The sequence below is a fragment of the Sinocyclocheilus rhinocerous genome, unplaced genomic scaffold (genome assembly GCF_001515625.1).
Source record: "Sinocyclocheilus rhinocerous isolate Xijiao unplaced genomic scaffold, SAMN03320098_v1.1 scaffold113, whole genome shotgun sequence".
Taxonomy (NCBI): domain Eukaryota; kingdom Metazoa; phylum Chordata; class Actinopteri; order Cypriniformes; family Cyprinidae; genus Sinocyclocheilus; species Sinocyclocheilus rhinocerous.
The window spans coordinates 3,259,451-3,284,288 of record NW_015646846.1 but is presented as its reverse complement, the minus strand read 5'-3'; the positions used below and the strand labels follow the sequence as shown (position 1 = coordinate 3,284,288).

The 24,838-nt window shown below is 36.9% G+C and overlaps 2 protein-coding genes across 11 annotated transcripts in view; both read left to right on the top strand.

The window, feature by feature from the left end:
- Positions 1-976: 976 nt before the first annotated feature.
- On the top strand, positions 977-19,725 carry LOC107708178 (protein polybromo-1-like). 7 transcript variants are annotated; one of them, XM_016512350.1, is made up of 30 exons: positions 977-1,080; positions 2,325-2,470; positions 2,591-2,688; positions 3,462-3,609; positions 3,804-3,956; positions 4,077-4,193; positions 4,296-4,364; positions 4,860-4,958; positions 5,043-5,128; positions 5,202-5,293; positions 6,427-6,634; positions 6,733-6,874; positions 7,578-7,660; positions 7,770-8,049; positions 8,676-8,781; positions 8,903-9,566; positions 10,477-10,688; positions 10,842-11,036; positions 11,132-11,289; positions 11,570-11,812; positions 11,896-12,041; positions 12,424-12,581; positions 13,067-13,250; positions 14,108-14,312; positions 14,634-14,832; positions 16,061-16,234; positions 16,686-16,850; positions 17,432-17,499; positions 17,595-17,796; positions 18,724-19,725. In XM_016512350.1, the coding sequence occupies exons 2-30, from the start codon at positions 2,336-2,338 to the stop codon at positions 18,885-18,887; spliced, it is 4,953 nt and encodes a 1,650-aa protein (XP_016367836.1). In that variant the 5' UTR covers positions 977-1,080; positions 2,325-2,335; the 3' UTR covers positions 18,888-19,725. The 7 variants fall into 7 exon arrangements, with proteins under 7 accessions (XP_016367836.1, XP_016367838.1, XP_016367837.1 ...); XM_016512352.1 differs by having other exon boundaries at positions 977-1,291; positions 16,061-16,150; XM_016512351.1 differs by having other exon boundaries at positions 977-1,291; positions 17,441-17,499.
- A 799-nt stretch (positions 19,726-20,524) lies between these two features.
- The window catches only part of LOC107708179 (double-stranded RNA-binding protein Staufen homolog 1), a 13,728-nt gene continuing 9,414 nt past the window's right edge, over positions 20,525-24,838 (top strand). The window contains exons 1-4 of one of the 4 annotated variants that reach the window (XM_016512359.1): positions 20,526-20,850; positions 22,299-22,643; positions 23,667-23,788; positions 23,882-24,038. In XM_016512359.1, coding sequence (XP_016367845.1) covers positions 22,454-22,643; positions 23,667-23,788; positions 23,882-24,038 — 469 coding nt within the window. In that variant the 5' untranslated portion in view covers positions 20,526-20,850; positions 22,299-22,453. Of the gene's footprint in view, positions 20,851-22,298; positions 22,644-23,666; positions 24,063-24,838 lie in introns of all 4 variants that reach the window. The other 3 variants (XM_016512358.1, XM_016512357.1, XM_016512356.1) reach the window with 3 other exon arrangements.

Below are 24,838 nucleotides of genomic sequence, written 5' to 3'. Positions count from 1 at the left end.
ACAGAGCCCTATAGATTTAAATAAGCTATTACGTTTTGCAAGTAGATGAGGGTTGAAAACGCCTGCTGGACCACCGTTGCCAAATGACAGGACATTAACAAAGTACAGTCGATACATTAAACAAACAAATAAATAAATATCCCTCGATATAACCCTAAATATTTTAAACCACGTAGGCTACATTTGTTTTTACCTTTTTGCACTTTTAATTTTGTATGTAGTGTTTTGCTCTTATTTGCTCATTTATATTTTTTAAGTTAGTGTAATTATTTTTAATCTTATTTAAATTAATTAGCCTACTTCATGTATTATTAATTATGCAGCATGTTCATTTTGTGGCCTAAAACCCGGAAGAGAATTTGCGTTTTCAAGCAAATAATGGGCTCCCTAGAGAATTTCCAATAAGCTTTTAGTATGCAGCATCTTATTACAGTCTTTTTTTTATTTTTGTATTTTTTTATATTCTTTGAAAGTAATTAATAAAAATGACATTTTTAAATTATATTTATTTTTATTTGGAAAAAAATAGTTGTGCTATTTTTTTGTAATTTTGTTCATATGTAATAGTATATTTATTTTTAGTAATGGCAGTATATTTATGCAAACTGTAAAAGTATCATTTTATTTATTATTATTATATCTGTTATTTTTAATAGATTATTTATTTATTTATTCGGCTCCATTACTTTGCTTTTATATCTATATTTTGTCATTCTTAATTAATTGTAATCTTCGTCCTTTAAAATAGATAGGCCTAAACACTGACTATGTTAAGTTTAATTACGTTGTAATTCTGGAATCTGTTCCTAAAATAAAACATTAAATCTGTTGTAAATATTTATCTTATCTCGAATGCCGTTTGTTTTCATTTTCAGTAAGGAGAAGTACTATTCAGTATTTAAAATGTATTTATCTTTCTACAATTTCGGAAGTAAGGAGGGGCTTCTCAAATGTACTTCCGGTTTCGTATGAGGAAGGAGACGGACTTTGTTAGCTATTAACGCTAAGTGCTGGTTGCAGCCCTGTAGTTACTGAAAGATAATTACTAACTGCGCCAATAAAGTCGCGATTTTAATACGGGTATGTCGGCCTATTTCTAAAACCTTTTGTTCCCGTATACATTTATAAACCTCAGCAAGATTAATATAAGAAACCGAAGTGTGCTTTTCAAGATAAGTGAGTGAGTACGAGAGCACACCGCAAGACCGCTCTTTTGTTTGACTAAAACACGGAGCATCGATTGGCTGTTGGCGTTTAGGGATTGTTTACCGGAAGATTAGCACGCGGCTAAGTATGCTATTCCACACAACACCGTAGATTCATATAGTCCACAGCATAATCGCTTCTGTTATAGGCTTACTTCAAAGCTGGTATGAAAGAATGTATATATGGGTGATGAATTAATGTCCAAACTTTCCTTTGTTCTCCATTAAGCAGGTCAACTGTAGTTTGTTTATGACTAGTAGCTCATATAGATATTATAAACGACGTTTATTATGGGATAATGATATATGGTGATCCACAAAATCTAGTCTTGTAATACCATCTTTACAATCATGAAAATATGTGATAGTTATTGCAAGACTTACTTATTATGTAACGTTACTACTCTAAAATATTCCACTTTCTCTTGTGCAATTCATAGTTGTTGCATTCAGGTGTGAAGACGTTTTTGATCTAACTGGTGTAAAAACTAATCAAAATGGGAGAAAAAAATCGCTAAAACTTTCACAAAAAAAAAAGAAAAATATAAAAATAAAAGAAAAAAACAAAACAATAATAGTATCTCATTGATACTAAAATAACACTGGCTCAACTCTTCTTATAAAATAATGCATGCAGAAAAGTAAAAGTAGAAATCACACTTGTAGTTTTTAAAAAAAATTAATTTTGTGTATTTCTTTTTTTAAATGAATTTTACCATGTGATGAAATAAACCATACTGAGTTTAATGCATGCAATACTAACCTATGCCTCAACCTCTATTCTTCTTTTTCCTGTTTTAGGAATCAGCCTGACTATTATGAAGTGGTGAGCCAGCCCATACTAAAATATTCCACTTTCTCTTGTGCAATTCATAGTTGTTGCATTCAGGTGTGAAGACGTTTTTGATCTAACTGGTGATATTTGTTCAGTAAAAAGTATAACCATGCAAATGTATTGATATTAAGGATTGGTACCTGACATACCAATGGCATTTATTTCCATGAAATGATTTCTGAGAATCCACATTATTTTATCATATCAACTGGAAAAGTCATGGCAATTAATTAGTCAAAAGTGCCAGAAGCCCTGTGTCAAAAAGGATGTTTGTTGGCCAACAGGTACCATTTCAATGGGCTCCAAGAGAAGACGAGCCACCTCTTCTTCCAGCAGTGTCAGCGGAGGAGACTTTGATGATGCTGCCTCGTCAACTCCAGTCAGTGGATGGAAGAGGAGGAGAGCTTCCACTGCTCCTTCTGTTGATCAAGTGAGTACATGGGGTTCAGTATATTCAAACGACTTGCTTTAGGCTCATAGATTGGTCATAGATCAGTTTAGATCATAACACTAATCTCGTCAGCTGACTTTGTCTTTTTCTTGTCTTTAGATTGCTGTGTGCCATGAATTGTACAACACTGTCAGAGATTACAAAGATGACCAAGGCAGACAGATCTGTGAGCTCTTTGTTCGTGCACCAAAGAGGAGGTGCGAGTATATTCCTTGTCTTTTAATGTACACTGTCAGTCAAATGTTTCGACATACCTGCAGCTATTTTTTATTATATGCTATTTTACACTTTACTAAATGGAGTAAAGCCATAAAACTGAATGTTGGACAGTTAATGGCTGCGTTTACTTCATTGTCTAGTCCCTCTCAGGGTTATTATAGTCAACTACAACTAAAACCATAACATTTTCTTTACCTGTAAAAAAATAAACTGAGAGTATGAAAAATGATGAATTAATTAAAAATGACACATTACATCACAGTTATTACAATTATATTTATTTTTATTAGAAAATAAATCATTGTGCTCTACAATTTTCTTTAATTTTGTTAATAGTCTAATATATAAAAACAAAATCATAACAAGCATTTTTGTAACTTGAAGTAAAATAAACATTAACTAAAATAAAATATAATGTAAAAAAAGACAACATTTATTTACTTCAAAATGGGAGAAAAAAATCGCTAAAACTTTCACAAAAAAAAAAGAAAAATATAAAAATAAAAGAAAAAAACAAAACAATAATAGTATCTCATTGATACTAAAATAACACTGGCTCAACTCTTCTTATAAAATAATGCATGCAGAAAAGTAAAAGTAGAAATCACACTTGTAGTTTTTAAAAAAAATTAATTTTGTGTATTTCTTTTTTTAAATGAATTTTACCATGTGATGAAATAAACCATACTGAGTTTAATGCATGCAATACTAACCTATGCCTCAACCTCTATTCTTCTTTTTCCTGTTTTAGGAATCAGCCTGACTATTATGAAGTGGTGAGCCAGCCCATAGACATGATGAAAATACAGCAGAAGCTCAGGGCAGAGGAATACCAGGATGTAGAGCAGTTCTCATCTGACTTTCATCTGCTTATTAATAACGCCAAAGCATACTATCAAGTGAGTTTGCATTTACATTTACACATTTAAATTAATTTAACACTGAAGTTTCTGGCACATGAATCAGCTCAGTCTGTCTGCTATTTTAAACTACTGGTTAGATGCAGTCAACGTAGCTGTTGCACATTCAAAACTGTTCAGCATCACAGCCACCGTCAACTCAGAAATGCACATCTGTGGGTCTCTTACAACAGGCTGACAGTGCAGAGTACAGAGCTGCCTGTAGGCTTTTGAACGTCTTCCTGACTATCAAGAATGAACTACTACAGGGAGCCGAAGGAGAAGAGGCTGAGGATGATGAGGAAGGGGAAGATGCGGAAAACCCAAGTGCTTCCATGGAGGAGGAGGTAAGGATTTTTTTTTCTGTTTGCGTTTATGGATGTTTTGTAGTTTTAAAAAATTATTATTATTAATATGCACATCCAGACTGATATAATTTTTCTCCTCTACACACCTTTGCCCAACAGAGACCTCCAAGCTATCTAAAAGCCATTCTGGAGCAGCTCTTGGAGGCCATAGTATCATGCACTGATTCCTCAGGGAGGCTTGTTAGTGAGCTATTCCAAAAACTTCCCTCCAAATTGGTGAGACCCACATTTGTGTAGTCACATAGTGTGGATAATAATGTCAGCCTAGTTTGTTACTTTAATCAAAACTGACTTAAGTTCCCATTCCTTCCTTTCCAGCATTATCCAGACTATTATGCCGTAACAAAAGAACCAATAGATCTGCGCACTGTGGCTCAGAGGATACAGGTATGTGAGGCTTTATAATAATTTCAACTGTGACAAGACTTGTCAAAGGCTGATGTAATATATTGGTCATAATTGTACGTAATAATGACACCCATTATGCACTTTTTTTTACGTAGCAAGCGATTTTGTATAATAATTATTATAACATGTTGGCATCTTCATCCACCCTACTTTTAACGTAAGAGCAGGTCTGACCATTTGTAACTTGAATGTACAAGGCTTCCAGTGTCTGGCACTTCCAGTTATTTTAGCTGTACAAAAACAGTCTGTTATGCTGCTTGATATTGCAAACTGGTATTTGTTATCATATGTATATATATATTTATTTTATTATTATCATAATCAGAAACACACTGGTTTGTAGCGCAATAGTTTTTTACACAGAACTATTCTACTAACTAACTTTTCTAGTTATTTACACAATGTATCAGAAATCTCTAATATTGACATGAAATGGCTTATGTCCTGTGTTTACTTGCTGTGTTCTGTTTTTAGGCAGGACATTACAAATCCATCAGTGCCATGGCCAAGGACATTGATCTTTTGACAAAAAACGCCAAAGCATACAATGAGCCAGGGTCACAAGTTTTCAAGGTTTGTGCACTTTATACCCTTGTTGTCTATTCATCAACTATAACTCCTTGTATACAACATAAACTCATTTTTGTCTTTTTAAAGGATGCAAACACAATTAAGAAGGTATTTGCCCAGAGAAGGACTGAGATTGAGCAGGCTGAACCCACTAAATCTAGCCTCCGCATCAGGTATTTCTTCTTTTCCTCAACTGGTTGCTTTGAAGATGCATGTTTTAGTCTGTAACGTGCTGTGTTTTGCTAGAAATCGGAGGTCTGCTCAGGGTGACCGGCTGTCTGCCATCACTATGGCTCTTCAGGCTGGATCTGAAAGTGAAGAAGACTCTATTCTCAAAGGTACATATCTGCAGTTCCCATTGTCTATAGCAGGGATGGACAACTTTGATAGTGACGAGGGCCAGCATTTTTTCTCCTTTATACCAAGGGGCCAGATTACTAATCCACGTCCACACACCTTTTACACCTTTTTATTGAAGGAAATTAAAGTATAACTAATGTCATTTGTTTTTAAAGATTTTATTAAGTATAAAACTTGTGCAGTTATGCTAATTCAGAAGGAAAACTTTGTTGTCAGTGGACAGGAATATTCCCCCGACAAGCCAATGTAAACATTTCAATTGCATTGTCTGTAAATTTGCAACAAACAAATATACAGAGGTCCTTTTTTTATCAGTAGCCTACAGAACATTCTCAAAACAACCTAAAAGGACAGTTAAAAAGGGCTTAAAAAAAAAGTTATTCCAAATGGTACCATAAAATAACCTGGTATCGGCCGGATTTTTAAAATCAAATTAAAGACCTTTAAAGACCTTTTTAAGATCTGCACTTCACATTTAAGCCTTTAAAAAAATTTACTCAATTTCCTTTTTATTGAAGGAAATGAGAGTATAACTAATGTCATTTGTTTTTAAAGATTTTATTAAGTATAAAACATGTGCAGTTATGCTAATTCAGAAGGAAAACTTTGTTGTCAGTGGACAGAAATATTACCCCGACAAGCCAGTGTAAACATTTCAATTGCATTGTCTGTAAATTTACAACAAACAAATATACAGAGGTCCTTTTTTTATTAGTAGCCTACAGAACATTCTCAAAACAACCTAAAAGGATCTGCACTTCACATTTCAGCCTTTAAACAATTTTTTAAGAAAAGGGATTAATAGGGGAGCGGCTGGAAACTAGCGACCTCTCCTGGTTGGAGATAGTATTAACATCATAAACTGAAAGCAATTTTTACGTGACTTGCTTTTCAAATGTTTTAAAATTGATCATCCGAGTCTAATATGATCCAGCGGGCTGTACTAAAAGACACTGGGGCCGCCAGTTGCCCATCCCTGGTCTATAGCAATCCATTTGAGAGAGTCTGCCAACTCTACTTATTCAAAAATACATAGGCAAGGTCTGCAACTTAATATATCTGAAGGATTGTTCTTTTAAGTAACTTTGTCTGTCATTTTACTTTGTCTCAGGCACTGTACGTTATGACACTGGAGAATCGGAGGCCGATTGCGGTCTCAGTGCAGGTGACCCAATCTTCTTGTTGTACCAGTCAATGCGAGGAGCCCGAAGCGTTCAGGGGCTGCTTCTCGCTGAACCCTTCCTCCAACTGCCCGCACGAAGGGAATACCCAGACTACTACCATCAGATCAAAAACCCCATCTGCCTACAACAGATCAGGTGTGCTTAACCCACATGATATATCTACTAATTTGAATCGTAAAGTTTGAAAACGGTAAACATTTACACACTCTTTTCATATTTTATATTCTTTGTAGGGATAAAATGAAGAATGGGGACTATGAACGAGTTGAGCAGATTGAGACTGACCTCACGTTAATGTTTGAGAATGCTAAACGCTACAACATGCCCAACTCCACCATATACAAACGTGCTCAGAGGTTACAGCAAATAATGCAGGTCAGTCTGCTTTAAGACTTTTTAAGACCTTTTAAGACCTGCACAAATAAAATTAATACCATATATACAGTTCAGTTACAGGTTTTCACACAAGCAAAAGGTTTTCAGCACACATTTTCAGCCTTTAAACCATTTTAAGATAAGGGATGAGTCAAAAGTATCAATTATTACATTAATTTAAACAATTATTATCAATTAATTATTATATTAAATAACATATAAATATATCTTAGTGTCTTAATTGTTTAGATTTTTATAATGCATTAGCTTTTGGTCGATCCACTGGTTCACATTTACAAATGTGTAGCAAAAATAGCAGATGGGCTTATTGAAAAAGCAAATTCGTTCTCTGCCACCAGGTTTCACTTTCGAAACTGCGCATATAGTGGTTTCCCTGGTAACCGCAATACACAAAGCTGACGTGCAGCGCTCAAGTTTATTCAGTGAAATTAATGGGGACTATGAACGAGTTGAGCAGATTGAGACTGACCTCACGTTAATGTTTGAGAATGCTAAACGCTACAACATGCCCAACTCCACCATATACAAACGTGCTCAGAGGTTACAGCAAATAATGCAGGTCAGTCTGCTTTAAGAACTAAAGCTCTTCTCCAAAACCTAGTGAGAAACCTACTGCAGGAATGTCCTAGTGTTTCAGGGTAATGAGAAAAAGAGGGTTATTTTGGTTGAATTTGTGTTCTAGCAAAAGAAAAGAGAGCTCCGAGATGACGATGAAGGAGACGTCTCTACTGCAAATTCAGAATTGGGAAGTGGTAAAAGGAAAAGGTGATTTTTAAATGACATCACTCGCATTATTTTTCACCCATATGACTTGCGATTAGGAATAATTTTTTTGCATTCTTTTCATTTTGCTACCATAATCTGGTTCTTAAAGCCACAAGAAGAACACCAAGAAAAACCGAATGAAGATGCTGTATGCTGCAGTGACTGAGGCACGTGAGGCAGGCACTGGACGGCGCCTCTGTGATCTCTTCATGGTGAAACCCTCTAAGAAGGATTACCCAGACTACTACCAGATCATCCAAGATCCAATGGACCTGCGTACCATCGAGAACAATATCCGCACTGAGCGTTATAACAATGAGGAAGCACTTATGGATGGCATGAAGCTTATGTTTCGCAATGCCCGCCACTATAATGAGGAAGGATCTCAGGTGGGCATCATAACTTTATTCAAGCTGAATGCTAAATTGTAATACACTACTGTTCAAAAGTTTGGGGTCCAGATCTTTAGAATTTTCTATTCATCAAAGAATTCTAAAAAAAAGTCACAGTTTCCACAAAAATATTAAGCAACAAAAATCATGTTGATAATAATAATAAAAAATGTTTCTTGAGCAGCAAATCAGCATATTAGAATGATTTCTGAAGGGTCATGTGACACTGAAGACTGGAGTAATGATGCTAATAAATTCAGCTTTGTGTCACAGGAATAAGTTGCATTTTAAAATATATAAAAATGTAAAAAAAGTTATTTTAAAGTGTAATAATAATTCACAATATAACTGTTTTTTACTCTGTTTTTGAGCCAAAAAATGCAGCTTTGGTGAGCATAAGAAACTTCTGTCTAACTTTAGGCACTCATTCTTATCTTTTGCAAGTATGTCTATGATGAGAATGAGATGTACTACAGCAGTGTTAAACGAACAGTTCATTCAGAAATAATATTGCTTCATTATTTAATTGTGTGGGTTCAAATGAGAATATCGTGTCTAAAATTGAATAGACCTAATAGTATAATTTGAAATTTATGCTTGCCATTTAATTTTTTTACCCGCAGGTTTATAATGATGCGAACATCTTGGAGAATATAGTTAAGGATAAACAGAAGGAGCTTGGCCCTCCACCCGAGGAAGATGACATGGGCTCTCCCAAACTCAAGCTTCGTATGTTTTTTGGCTAAAATTGGACACCTTAATGAACTAATAAAGACACTAATGAAGACAATAATTTTAGATTTAACTACTTTTTTTTTTTTTTTACTAAATTCCTTTCTTTTTTTTCTAGGCCGTAGTGGAGTTGCTGCCTCCCCTAAAAAGGCCCGCACTCAGACCACACCACTCCAGCAGAAGCTTACTGACCTCTACGAAGCTGTGCGCAACTTCACAGACAATCGTGGCCGACGTCTCAGCACCGTCTTCCAGCGTCTGCCTTCCCGTTCTGAGCTGCCTGACTATTACGCCGCCATTAAGCGTCCTATTGACATGGAGCGTATACGCAGCTACATGGTGCAGGGACGCTACCAAGACGTCGACTCGCTAGCAGAAGATTTCATCCTTATGTTCAACAACGCCTGCACCTACAACGAGCCAGAGTCTTTAATATACCGAGATGCACTGCTGCTCCATCGAGCCTTTCTGGAAGCTCGTCGACAGATGGAGGATGAAGAGGATGGAGATGAAGGTGGACTGGGTGGTTTGTCAGTTGCCTCTCTCGTGCATGAGCTCATCCGGAACCTCTTCGTTTCGATGATGGGACACCAGGATGACGAAGGCCGCTGCTATAGTGACTCTTTGGCGGAGGTTCCCGCCATTGACCCTGCTAACCCAGAGGACCCACCCCTCAGTTTAGAGATTATTCGTAATAATGTGGATCGTGGTCGCTATCGGAGACTGGATGTGTTCCAAGAGCATGTGTTTGAGGTGCTGGAGAAAGCAAGACGTCTCAACAGGTAAGCAAGGAAGAGTGTGAAAATCAGCTATTCTTGTCGTCATTAAAGAAACTGGAATTCAAAAGATGCCACTTTCTATAAAATGAACAGGAATGGCATTAGGCTTTAAAAATGGCAGGAAAAAAAAATAAAAGGCTCCATATGAGTGTTTTCTCTTCCTTTCGTTGTGTCTTTCTCAAACCTCATTCCTCAATTTAGCATATGAGAGTCATATCGGACCACTTTTATGAGACATTTATTATGCATATTATTATTATTGTTATCAATATTTTATTATGTAAGGGTTCCTATGCAGTATGGAAAAGTAGGAACTTAGATTTTAGTTATTTCCAGGTCAGGATAAGTATGGAAAAAAACTGAATAGTAAAAAAAAAAATTCTGTTTTCTAAAATAGGGAATTTCAAAAAAATAAAAGCAAATTTTACCAGAAGAGTATTTTTCATGATGTTTAGAGTAGGTATAGTAAAAGTATAGTGATCATTTAACACAACTGAATGAATTCAAGACATGTATATTCAATACACAAATTATTTCCATTATTTGAAAATATTTTCTAAATGTAATCAGTGACGATATTATTTTAAAACTTGAAATATGACTTTAAAATATTTAAAATGTATACAGTCTGTGAAAGTGTATCAAAGGTAATCCTGTAGTTTAGCTTTTCAGTTTTTATTAAATGCTTTGCATTGAACACTCTAGCATATTTGGCAACATAATAGCAATAGTTCCATGGAAGAAAAGATTTTGGAACGACATCAGAGTGAATGATGAAAAAATCTTCATGAATAATTCTTTAAGCTCCATTCAAGTCTAACAGAGTGAAGTTTGACGGTAGAGTCATCATGAATAGAAGTCAGTTTTAGAAACGGTAATCTCAGAATTCATTACAGCTGTTGTGCACTTTCAGGACCGATTCTGAGATCTTTGAGGATTCTGTGGAGTTACAGCATTTCTTTGTGAAGATCCGTGACGAGCTGTGCAAGAATGGCGAAATCTTGCTGACCCCAGCACTGAGCTACACATCCAAACATCTGCATGCCGACATAGATCAAGAGAAGCGAGAGAAACTGCCCCAAGAAATTGAGGAAGATCGGCTGAAACGGGAGGAAGACAAAAAAGGTTCTTTGCTCTTGATGTTTTCAGAAATTGCTTCGCTGTTGCTTCTAGCATTTTTAAAGTTATGTAACACCTTGGGATACCCTTTAAAGTCTTGCTGCTATAATGACTGTTATAGAAGTGTAATAATGTGCACTTTGCCTTTATGATTAATAGCTCTTCCAGAAGAGGACAAAGCAGAGGGTGCTGCAGGAAGCCAGTGGCTCTCTGGTCCTCAAAGCTCATATAGTCAGGACTGCAACTTTGAGAACAACACCTACAGCGTGGGAGATTGTGTGTATGTTCAGCCTTCAGAAGCGAATTTGCAGCCTCACATTGTCTGCATTGAGAAACTCTGGAAGGACGAAGCTGGTGCGCACATTCTCACTTTTTCTTTATTGCTGTTGCTTAATTCTCTATTGCTTTTTCGCTGACATATCACCTTCATTTGTCCACATTGACTGCAGGTGAGCAGTGGATGTATGGATGTTGGTTTTATCGTCCAGGAGAAACTTTCCATCTGGCAGCGCGCAAGTTTCTGGAGAAGGAAGTATTCAAGAGCGACTACAATAACCGTGTGTCTTTCAGCAAGATCTTGGGGAAATGTGTTGTGTTGTTCGTAAAGGTGAGTAACATGAGCCACAGCCGAAATATGTTTTAGATATATTTAAATTAATTATAAATGTATATGACCAAGAGGTTCACAAAATAAATCTTTAAGCCACAAGAGGCTACGCGTTGCACTGAAAGTAAAATTAATGAGATGTATATAATTCTATATATAGAATTCTTTATTAATGCTAAACTTGTATGTCTATATTCTCATACTTTACTTCCAATATGTTCCTCCAAGCTCTTGATGTATGTTGCATTTAATTCTCTTGAATGTGGGATTATTGTTTTAGGAGTATTTTAAGTCGCAACCGGAAGGCTTTAGACCCGAAGACGTCTATGTCTGTGAATCCCGCTACACTGCCAGGACCAAAACCTTCAAGAAGATCAAAATATGGTCCATGCCACCAAGCTCTGTCAAACTAGTCCCTCGGGAGGTTCCGTTACCCGTAGTCAGAGTTGCCTCCATGTTTGTCAGTGCTAAAGACAAAGTGTCTGATCTTCCTGATGGAGAGAACGGGGGCTTCGTCGAGAAGGTATGAAGGAAATTACTGACTTTGTGTACTTTTTTTTTTCTTAAATTAATCATATAACACTATTTTGAACCTACTCTCCACAGGAGCGAGAAGACGTTCCAGTCGAAGTGGCCAATGGGGAGCCTGGATGCCAGTACTATGAACAGCTCCGCTACAATGACATGTGGCTTAAATTGGGTGACTGTGTCTACATACGCTCCCACAGGCTGGTGCGACCACGAGTTGGCAGGTGGGCAAAATCGTGCTTATTTTACAGACATACCTCATTATAAAAGTACACATTGACCACAAAGATTTGACAGTAATATAAGCCTACAGCAATAGTCTGAGTTGTTACTTACTTTACTTTTACTTTTAGTCATTTAGCACGGTAGAGTCGATGGTCTTTACACTCTTCGGTCTTCACATGACCGCAGCCGCGACCGCTTCCGCGGTAAACTAAGCTTCTTTTTAATTAGTTTAACAAAACTCAAATTGAATTCAGCTGGACACACTTTCCTGTTTATCCCAACAAATGGCCAAGCAAAGCGCACGACACTGACAAGGTACGCGATACAGTACGAGACCAAACGCCATTATGTTGATATGGTTGTTATGGTTGATATGGACAGAATCGAGAAGATGTGGTTGCGGGATGGAGCAGCATTCTTCTTTGGACCCATCTTCATCCACCCTGAGGAAACAGAACATGAGCCAACAAAGATGTTCTACAAACGTGAGGTGTTCCTCAGCAGCCTGGAGGAGACCTGTCCTATGACCTGCATCTTAGGTATGGGCACGGAGTGAATTCATTGTAATTGTAATGAAATCCTAGTGTTGCCAACCATTCTTGTTACCTGCTGGTGCCTTTGGGATCATTAACATGCTGAGAGACTTTTCATTTCACAAAGACACTGGAAATACAATGAAGTCCTACTTCTTGTGGAAGTTTGCAATGATTTTATAGTATAAAACTAGCCACCTCAGAAACCTGAATGCATAATTGAATCTCTTGTGTGGGATCACTTGGCTCGAGTACGAACAAAAAGCAGCCAAGTGAAATAAATGATTGCAGATCCTGTAGCAAATTTATCATGTTGAAACTTCTAAGACTGCATTCCCACAAATGGGAGTTATACAGCTGATTAAGTGCTTGAACATTTTCATTTTAATTGAAATCTCTTCTTCGGTTCCTTACCTTGTATTGGAAAAAACTGACTCTGTTTGAAAACTTACTATAGACCAAATTTTAAGTCTTTCTCTTTCTTTTCACAGGGAAATGTGTGGTCTCCTCTTTTAAGGACATCCTGTCCTGCAGACCAACTGAATGTCCAGAAGAAGACATGCTCCTGTTTGAAAGTCGCTACATTGAGAGTGAAAAGCATATGAAGAAGTTTAAAGCCCTTAAACGCTTTTCCCTCTCAGCCAAAGTGGTTGATGATGAGATCTTCTACTTTAGGTGCTTTTTACTTTCCTACCTTACTTTTAGTGGGCAGTATGTGTTACAGCCAGAGTGTGTTTATGTGAATATGAAGAGGTTATTCAAAAGTTCCTTAGTATGTCTTATTGCTGTTATTAATAATTAAAGGCACAATATGTAATTTTCGCCGCTAGAGGGCGTGTATTCAAAATAAACAAAGAGACAAAGGCGTAGTTTGATGAGTGTGGAATCATGGGAGTTGTGGTCTTCATCCCCACAGCCGATGCAATCCGACGGGACTCGGGCAGAAATCATGTTCATGGATGAGCTAATGATTTATTAACGTAGTAGAATGAAGTAGGGTGAGGCTGAAAGCCGTCGAAGCGAAAAGAGGCGCTGAACGAGCGCGACACACGGCTCGAAAGCAGTGGAGCTTTTATTATGCCACAGTCGACCACTTCCGCTCCTTCCGGTCATGTTTTATCATCCTAGATACATTCGAAAGTTCTGTTATTATGCAACTCTGTGCGGTCGTCATCGGTCTAATAAAACGCACAACATATTAAAGCGTCTTTGGTGTTTCCATGTTTTCTACAAAACAACACCGGAAATCGAGGGGTTATGACGTCATTGGCAGGCGACACAATGCCACTATGGACACGCTCCGTGTCACTAGTTAAAATTGCTTATTTCTCTGGATTTAAACATTCTTCGAAACATTTGGGATAATGCAAGTACACAAGTCAGCAAAATATATAACACTGTTCTAGTGGTTTTTGGATATTTTAATACAAAAAATCTTACATATTGTGCCTTTAATGTGCCAGACTTCAAACTAAGGCTTGAAATGGCTGATTGGGTTTATCGACTAATTGATGCTCTAAATTAATTTTCAGAAAACCCACCGTGCCCCAGAAGGTGCCATCCCCCCTGCTGGATAAGAAGATTGAGGAGCTAGAGGCTAAGTTTGCAGACATGGAGGATCTGGATGAAGATATGGATGATCTGGATGATGACGACGAAGCAGCAGCGACGCCCTCAATGCCACCCAGTCAGGCATCTACAACCAGTGACGTGGATATGCCTTATACACCACCACAGGTACTCCAATCTCCCAAGAAATCATTACCCATCCTGTCCAGTTTTATGTGCACAAGAATATTCCGATATTAATCGTTTTACAATTGTGTGCATCATAACTAGTGATTTTTAGTAAACATGAAACAATTAAACATGAATAAATATTAATTTGTGTTGTGGACATTATATAGTTAGTTATTATCAGAAATCCATTGTTTTCTGATAGCTAGTTATCATATTCAATATACAATCATATATTCAAAATCTTCAACTGTCTAGTTTTAATTTGATCAACTTCTATTCTCCTGACATTTTCTTTACACCCCCGTTTGCGTTGCACAGTCCACACCAAAGATTAAGGGTATGTCAAAAAAGGAAGGAGCCAAGCGCAAGATCAACATGAGTGGCTACATCCTGTTTAGCAGTGAAGTGAGGGCTATTATAAAGGCTCGTCACCCTGATTTCTCATTTGGAGAGCTGAGCCGACTGGTGGGCACAGAATGGAGGAACCTGGAAACTTCTAAGAAGGCAGAATATGAAGGTACGTTCTCAACCCTTCCTGAGAAGTTGCTCTAGTCCTGATTACTATAGTTCACCTCACATAATCAAAGATGTAGATGAGATTGTTTCTTCATTGGATCAGATTTGGAGAAATTTAGTATTACATCACTTGATCACCAATGGATCCCGCTGCAGTGAATGAGTGCTGTCAGAATGAGAGTTCAAACAGCTGATATAAAAATATCACAATAATCCACATGACTCCAGTCCATCAATTAACATATTTTGAAGTGAAAAGCTGCGCATTTGTAATAAACAAATCCATCATTAAGATGTTTTTAAATTCAAACCATTGCTTCTGGCTAAAATACGAGTCTACTATCCATAACATTGCTTTCTCTAGTGGAAAAAGTCATCTCATCCGAGAGGAATACGTACAGGCCAAGTGCCGTTTACAAGCGAAAACAGTCCAAAATGTTTCTACAGAAATATGTTGGTGGATTTTGATATGAGAGGGCAATAGGGGATGGACTTTTTCACTGGATGAAGCATTATTAAGGTATTTTGGCTTGAATTGATGGTTTGAAGTTAAAATGTCTTAATGATGGATTTGTTTCTTGCGCGCACACACAGCTTTTCACTTCACAAGACAGTAACTGATGTTGATTTGTTGTTGATTACTTGTGGATTACTGTGATGTTTTGTGATGTACTGTGATGAGCTGTTGCTAAATTTATCCAAATCTGTTTCGAAAGAAGAAAAATCATCTTCATCTGAGGCGGAGTAAAAAAAGGCGGGGCATAGAGGAGAAACAATAATGTACAGTATGTGGAAAATAATGTGTTTTTTTAACTTTAAACCGCATAAACACATTTCATTACACCAAATACACAAAATAATGTTCTTTTTAGCAGCATCATATGACCCCTTTAAGATAAATATCCAGTCATACTCCAATAAAACAAAACATTTTTACAAGACACTGCTATGAATACAACCAATTCATTCACAAGAGATTCTTTGGGATCTCAAATCTGTATGTCTGCATGTCCGCAGCGCAGATTATTTGTCCTCCTTAAAAAAAGCTAGCAGTTCATTTTCCTCATAGAAATTAATAACAGTGGTAACCGGGATTTGTTTTTCTCCATGCACAGCAGATGATGCTTTGCAGACTATTTCTAAATGGAAACTCTTTCTCTTATTCACAGTGTTGCTTAATACCACCACATACCGGAGAGTCTGTAATTCAGTTATCAATGTTTTCACAGAACGGGCAGCTAAACTGGTAGAGCAGCAAGAACGGGAGAGGGTCCTTCAGCAGCAACAGCAGCAGCAGCAGCAGGCTTCCCCAAGAGCAGGTACTCCAGTCGGCTCAATGATGGGGGTGGTACCTCCTCCAAGCACTATGGGGATGCTAAACCAGGCCATGCCACCTGTGCCAGGTAACGCCAAATCGCCCCCACCCTTGCTGAAAGAGACAGATGCAGCATCCGGGCACCCTCCGACAATCTATTGAAACCATCTAAAACCTCAACTCATCAATCATGTCTCTATCTTCCCCGTACCAAAAGTGTGCCCCATTAGTGATGATTCCGTTCATTTCACTAAATGCCTTTTGTTTGTATGCAAACTTTTTGGTCTTGTCTTGTGTTTTTGAATATTGCCACATTCTTTATTTCACATTTACCATGTTCTTTTTGCATGACAATTTTTTTTATTTTTAACCCGTTAATATGTAGAGCTCTTTTTTTAACATGCCTGGATTAACCATGTTTAAAAATGCACACTTTCTTTGACATTGATATGACTGTTATTTTGTAGTTGCATGACTTGTTAGACAACTGCATGTCATCAATGCATGGATCTTTTTGTGCTATCTCCTCCTCACCCAAGGCATGATGGGAAATTATGGCCCGCCCTACATGTCTATGCAGGGTCCTTCTGAGGGCATGATGGGCATGGGTGGCACACCACCTCATCCCATGGGGGTGCCCCAGCTGCCTTCCCAGCACTACCTTCTGCCAGGCATGGCCGGGTACCCTGGTATGCCCCATCTGGGTAAGAAGCACCCCGATCAGACAGAAACCACACCTGAAGATCTTCTGACCAGCTCCAATCCAAATGAGGAAAAAATAGGAAATCTGTTTTTTTTTGTTTTTTTTTCTTGGTTTGAAATCATGGCTTTGTTTCAAAATCTAGTGTTCTGCCTGGACAGCAAGGCAGCTTATTTGGTTTTGAAACACAGTCTTTTGTTTGTACATTGTTTTAGTGAATGAAGAAATGCTTTTTATCACTAGATATTATCTGTATTTCTGCATGGTCTAATTTTAGTTGTATCTAATTCATAGGGTGGGAATATTCACACAGCACCACTAACATGCTAATGTTTTCTTTTTCCTTAATGTCTCACCTCACACTTTCTTAATCTAATTTCTACACATGATTTGTCACCTCCACTTTTCCACGGACTGAATGCACTGAATCGTTGTTTTATACAAACACCATTTGCTTCGGGAAAATGTAAATCATAGAAACAATATTTATTTATTCAATCAGTACAGATTATTTGCAGCCTTATTTATTGGTGATAAGATTTAAACTTAAATCAAGATTTAAACTATTTTTGCTTTCCTACTCAGGTGTGATGGGCCCAGGAATGAACGGCATGGCTGGAAGTCCTGGTACTGGAAACCATTATGGCATGCAGGTGAAGCACATATTCATGCAGCTTTCAGTAGTGATGCTAAAGCAGAAGCAGATTGTCATCTCTGTCTTTACTTTTCTCTTTCTTTGTCCTCTCAGATGGGTGGATATGGGCCAGGACAAGCTCCACCACCATATCCAGGTCAAGGTCAACCAGGCCAGCAGCAGCCAGCTCCGCCTATTTTTGTTGCCCCACCTCCAAAACCTCAGCGTCTTCTGCATTCAGAAGCTTATTTGAAGTACATTGAGGGCCTCAGTGCTGAATCCTCCACTATTAGCAAGTGGGACCAGAGCCTTAAGGGTAAAGATGATTTGCATGTGCATTGCATATGAGAGTTGTTTTATGTATTCCTTTTGAAGTTATATACAGTTACACTACTGTTCAGAAGTTTGAGGTCAGTAAGATTTGTCTTAATTTGACCCAAATTAATACTTTTATTCAGCAAGGATGCATTAGATTGATCAAAAGTGACAGTAAAGACATAATAATATAAAAAGTTTTCTGTTTAAAATAAATGCTGCTCTTTTGAACTTGAAAAAAATGTATCATGGTTTTTAAGAAAATATTAAACAGCACAGATGTTTTCAACATTGATCATAGTAAGAAATGCTTCTTGAGCACAAAATCAGCACATTAGAATGATTTCTGAAGGATCATGTGACACTGAAGACTGGAGTAATGGCTGCTGAGAATTTAGCTTTGCCCTCAGAGTAACAAATTACATTTTAAAATATGTTGAATTAGAAAATGGTTATTTTAAATTGTAATAATATTTTACAGTATTACTGTTTTTACTGTATGTTTTATCAAATAAATGCAGCCTTGGTGAATTAAGAGACTTCTTTCAAAAACATAAAAAAATGTTACCGACACCATACTTTTGAATAGTAGTGTTTACTAAATAATTGCAAAATTATTTTTATTGTTAAAGCAATTGTTTTATGATATTTCCTTATACCACACTTTTTTAGCACTTTTACTTATATAATGTTATATAGAGTGTATGGTATAACACAATGTTATACATGGTGTCTTGCACCAAAAACATTCATAATTTATTCATTTAAATGATTGTTTTTGTTAAAATGGCTGTACCGTGAAGTATTCTGTATGTAAATGACTTCTGTGATGTTACAGCCAAAACCATCTTTTTCAATCGTTTTAGTGGCCTTGTCCCAAATCATACATGTTTTAACAATGTTTTCTTTCTAATTTTCATTCCTTCAGCACAAAGAAAAGACTGTCGGCTCACCAGGGAGCAGGAGAGCCGTCTCCCTACTCACTGGCTGAAAAGCAAGGGCGCTCACACCACGATGGCCGACGCATTATGGCGACTCCGAGACCTGATGATGAAAGACACGTTCAATATCCGACAGGCATACAACCTTTAAACCTTTGTTTTATTCCCAACTCTCAGGACTCTAATTTATGCAATCCTTCTCCTACCAAATCTTTCCTATCACAGTGTGATAAAGTATTATGTACTGTTGGAAATGCTTCAGCAATAATCTCCTAGTTGTGTGTGCGCATATGTGTGTGTGTGTGTGAAATAAAGGTTTTAGCCACATTTAGGTACGTAAGACGCACTGGAATTAAGTCAATCATGCATCAATTTATAACTACTGACATAGATTTGAAATGTCACTTTGGCTGTTACTTTAGATGGATTTTGGTTGAGTTTGATGTTTATCCACATCATTTTTATTATGCTTAATACATCACCTGTGGCACCTGACAATGGCATCACCAATCCTCACAAAGTTCTCTGGCTATGGCCACTCTTTACAAAAAGACTTCAAATGGGCAAAGTTTTAAAAGAACACAGTAGCATTTTATAAATATATTTTCCTTTTTATACAGAGGCAAAATAAGCCGAGTTCTTCTTAATTTTAATGATACTGTAATTTTCATTGTGTACATACAAAAAAAAAAAAGCCTGTAAGAAATGCTTAAACACAGTTGCATTAAAAATAACAAAATTGACTCAATTTCACCAATAAACAGCATTTCAAAAGGATAAAGTGTACTTCAAGTATGTCCAAAACATGTTTGTGAGAGGATTGGGTTACCAGCCCCTCCACCCACCACTACTGTAACATAAGGCCCGCCTAACCAGGCCACAAACCTCTGCAGATTATGTTTAAATTCGACTAATTAAAAAGTTGAATAGTAATTTAATGTAGCAATCAATTACTAAAACCCTTTTTTCCTCGTTTTTACCCCACAAATGACTGGCGTGATGTCATTTCCGAGACCTGATGATGAAAGACACGTTCAATATCCGACAGGCATACAACCTTTAAACCTTTGTTTTATTCCCAACTCTCAGGACTCTAATTTATGCAATCCTTCTCCTACCAAATCTTTCCTATCACAGTGTGATAAAGTATTATGTACTGTTGGAAATGCTTCAGCAATAATCTCCTAGTTGTGTGTGCGCATATGTGTGTGTGTGAGAAATAAAGGTTTTAGCCACATTTAGGTACGTAAGACGCACTGGAATTAAGTCAATCATGCATCAATTTATAACTACTGACATAGATTTGAAATGTCACTTTGGCTGTTACTTTAGATGGATTTTGGTTGAGTTTGATGTTTATCCACATCATTTTTATTATGCTTAATACATCACCTGTGGCACCTGACAATGGCATCACCAATCCTCACAAAGTTCTCTGGCTATGGCCACTCTTTACAAAAAGACTTCAAGTGGGCAAAGTTTTAAAAGAACACAGTAGCATTTTATAAATATATTTTCCTTTTTATACAGAGGCAAAATAAGCTGAGTTCTTCTTAATTTTAATGATACTGTAATTTTCATTGTGTACATACAAAAAAATAAAAAAAGCCTGTAAGAAATGCTTAAACACAGTTGCATTAAAAATAACAAAATTGTCTCAATTTCACCAATAAACAGCATTTCAAAAGGATAAAGTGTGCTTCAAGTATGTCCAAAACATGTTTGTGAGAGGATTGGGTTACCAGCCCCTCCACCACCACTACTGTAACATAAGGCCCGCCTAACCAGGCCACAAACCTCTGCAGATTATGTTTAAATTCGACTAATTAAAAAGTTGAATAGTAATTTAATGTAGCAATCAATTACTAAAACCCTTTTTTCCTCGTTTTTACCCCACAAATGACTGGCGTGATGTCATTTCCTGGCAGGAGCGGAAAATATCGGGCTATTCTCTTTAGTGTTTGCCCTGTCTACACTCACCCTCTATACCTCTTCCCCGTGTTTTCATACTAAACCAGTACAGAACCCCTTTAAACGGGACGAAGCCGAACAGACACTACAGTTTAACAACGTAACTCATGGAGTAAATCACAACCGAAGAGAAATAAACCGAGGTGAGCTTTATGGAGCCGGCGTTTGTGGAGATGCGCGAGCTGCTAGTGTGTTAGCTCGAGCCATTCATACTGATCTCAGTGAATCTTATCGCATATTGTAACAGCGGCTTTTGCCGAGAAAACACACATAATATTATACAAACAGGCCTGATTTGGTTATGTATGGTGCTTGTATGTGTATATCGCTGGCTTTGATATTTGTGCAAGGGTAGGAGGAGTCTTGACAGCTGATATTTATTTTTCTGTTCATATTTCCAGCTTTCGTGTTCGCGTTGATTTTTCATATTTATTAAGCAAGTGAAAATAATTATAAAAGGCATTTTATAATTCTAAAAATGTCTGCCTTCAGTTCATGGTGTGCAGTCTTTCGTTAATAATTTTTATGAAGTAAACGTAAGAATAACTTTTATATTCTTCGTAATATTTCAAGTCGAACATTTACTGGACTAAAGCAACTTATGTTTACTTGATTATCCATACTTAATTGGAAAATTCTATTAAGTCTCAAATTTTGCCATCCACAATAAAAACTACAGAGCTTTGATTATAAAACCATACTTAATAAGACATATTATTGGGAGATATATATTGGGGTTTTTTTTTCCTCCTCAAGTGTGAATTCCATATTCTCCTATATCATACTATTTGAGCCGTAAAAGCCTGATTTATCAAATATGATACAAAAAAAAAAACTATGCACATTTTTTGTTTAATAACTAATTTTAATTTTAAAAAATTAGACTTTTAAAATTTTAGGCTTTACAGGGTTAGCTTATATAACTTGTACTCTTTCAAAATATTTGTGGATCATTTAAATTAAGTGTTGCTAAGTTTGAAAATCTTTTATTAACATTGCTGATCACCATTTAAAATTGTGGCAACAGTTATGGAGTCACTATTATGTCATAATAGTGATACTGAATATCACGGCAGTATTACAACACTGAAAGTTGAAGTTTTTGTTGTTTTGTTAGTAAGTGAACAAGAATGATTTATTCACTCCAAACACTGTTCACAAACAGATCTAAGCTTACCAAATTCTTTATTAAAGGGTTAGTTCACCCAAAAATGAAAATTCTGTCATTAATTACTCACCCTCGTGTCGTTTCAAACCCGTAAGGCCTTCGTTCATCTTCGGAACACAAATGAAGATATTTTTGATATTGCTGTCTATGCAGGGTCAGACAGCTCTCAGATTCCATCAGAAATATCTTAATTTGTCTTCCGAAGATGAACGAAGGTCTTACGGGTTTGAAATGACATGAGGGTGAGTAATTAATGACAGAATTTTCATTTTTGGGTGAACTAACCCTTTAACATCATTCTTTTGCTTTAGCACTGGTGTTTTCTTTTTTTGGAAATGCAAAGGTAGATTGATCTTTTGGTTACTTAAGCACATCATAGCTATGATAACTAATAATAATCCTTTTCATTTTTCTTCTCTGCAGGTTGAGCTTTGCAGTCGTCCTGCATTCTACAAACTCTCACTGTGTCGTTCTCTCTCTTTCACGTACAACCCTTCTTTGTGAAGTTCTCTTCCTACCTGACTGCAAAGTCTATACCAGGTCATTCAAACAACCCACCTTCCTACCAGCCAATCAGAATGTCACAGCTTCAGTTTCAGGCGCCTGGCAACCCTGCACCCAGTGCTACCCCTTTACAGCTGGCCCTGCCCCAACCCGGGTTCAGCATTCCCTGTGCCACTGCTCCCTTACCCTCAGAGAGTGCCAGTCACCCGCTCCGAAACTCCGCTCTGCCTTCTGCCTCCGCCACACCCTTCTGCAACCCCACAGGTGGGTGAAGCATTGCTCTGAGCATTTTTAGACAAAAAGCATCATCTAGGACGTGACAATTCGTGCATTCGAATTCGTCAGTTATGCCCAGGCCCATATAGAAATCTCATATGGAAAGTTCTTAACATATTTCAATTCAGCAATAAAATCTGATAACAATGGTATAAAAAATTTATTTTTATCTCAGAACATGCTGAAAAAAATACACTACCATTCAAAATTTGTGGTCGTTAAGATGTGTTTTATTTTTTGAAAGAAATTAATATTTTTATTCAGCAAGAATGCATAACATTTATCAAACTTGACAGTAAATGCAAAATATTTCTATTTCAAATAAATACTTTTTAAACTTCCTTCCTATTCACCAAAAATATTAAGCAGCACAACGGTTTTCAATATCAGTAACAAAATTGGCAATAAAATCTGATAACAATGGTATAAAAATTTTATTTTTATCTCAAACATGCTGAAAAAATTAATGATTAAAATTAAAAATTTTATTCAGCCAGGATGCATATTATTGATCTTATTACAAAATATTTCTATTTCAAATAAATGCTGTTCTTTTTAACTTAATGTTCACTAAAAATATTAAGCAGCACAACTGTTATCAACATGAATGATAATAAGAAATGTTTCTTGATAAGCAAATCAGCATATTATATTAGAATGATTTCTGAAGGATCATGTGACACTGAAGACTGGAGTAATGATGCTGAAAATTCAGCTTTGCATCACAGGAATAAATTATATTTTAAAATATATTCAAATAGAAAATAGTTATTTTAAACTGTAATAATATTTCACAGTGTTACTGTTTTGCTCTATTTTTATCAAATAATTGCAGCCTTGGTGAGCATAAGAGTCTTTTTCAAAAACATAAAAAATAAATACATTTACTGACCCCGAACTTTCGAATAATCTGGGCCTGGCTATGCCCTGATAAGAAAAATAATTTCTTGGATTGTTAAAAAGTTTTAAAATATTTCCTTCTTGATTTAATCTTTTAATGTTGTCCTCTAGTATCTAACATGGCAAACCCTAAAGAGAAAACTCCTATGTGTCTGGTAAATGAGTTAGCCCGTTACAATAAGATCCAACCTGAATACAAGCTACTCAGTGAACAAGGGCCAGCCCACTCCAAGGTAAGACTTGGCGCTTTACTGTATACACACACACACACAAAACCATCTCTTCCCACCTGCCTGAACTTTCTGATGTTGTGGTGTGTTGGTCAGATTTTCTCAGTGCGGTTAACTCTGGGGGATCAGCACTGGGATGCAGAGGGGACCAGTATCAAAAAAGCCCAGCACTCAGCAGCAACATGTGCTCTCACCCAAACTACTCTCCCCAAACCCAGTCACAGAAGTCCCCGCCACCCAGGCAAGAACCCAGGTGGGATCTACAAGGGCTCAGAGTGTATGTGCAATTGTTCCCTTTATCTTCTTAATTGAAAATTTTCTCATCCTCACATTGTCAAAACCTGAATTGTATGAAAGCTTGTTTCCGCCACAGAATAAAAAAAGGTAATCTCACAATTCAGATTTTTCTCCCCTCAGAGTTGCAAGTGTATATCTTGCAATTCTGACTTTTTTTCCACAATTGCGAGGGAAAAAAGTTAGAATTGTGAAATAAAAAGTTACCTTTTTAATTTTTTTTAATTCCATGGCAGAAACTGAATTCCATAGAATTGGTCTGTCGAGCCTTAAAACGGGCAATTTTTTTTTTTTTTTTTTTCAAATTAGTCTGTATGACTTGTATTGCTTTATGCCGAGTTCACACTGCACGATTTTAGCCCGATTCACGCAGTGTGAAAACAAAGGCGATCCGACGAGTTTGAAAATCGTGCAGTGTGAACTCGGCATAAGACGCAGACGGTCAACACACAATCATCTTCATTAAAAGTAGTAAGACAAACTTATCTTTCCAGTGCTGATGCCGCGCGCTCTCCTATTGCGGTCTTTGGTCTTGAAATGAGCTGATAATTAATAAAATGCAGCGCTTATCTTTTGATTTCGTTGACGTGAACTAAATAAATTTAAATATAGCGCGGGAACTGAAGATCGGATTTAAATCCGTTTTGCGACGACACATTTATCTGGCCAAGTATAAATGGAAACGTTTTAGCAAATCAGATAAGTTAGATATCCGATCAGCGAAAACGCATGAAATGACCAGGTGTAAACAGGCCCTAA

What these genes read in the sequence shown, in the direction of transcription:
- LOC107708178 (XM_016512350.1), top strand. Translation starts at nt 2,336, where the DNA reads ATGGGCTCCAAGAGAAGACGAGCCACCTCTTCTTCCAGCAGTGTCAGC. An exon ending in GGTTACAGCAAATAATGCAG is followed by an intron (nt 6,875 to 7,577) that starts GTCAGTCTGCTT and finishes TTTGTGTTCTAG; the next exon opens with CAAAAGAAAAGAGAGCTCCG. An exon ending in AAAGCAAGACGTCTCAACAG is followed by an intron (nt 9,567 to 10,476) that starts GTAAGCAAGGAA and finishes GTGCACTTTCAG; the next exon opens with GACCGATTCTGAGATCTTTG.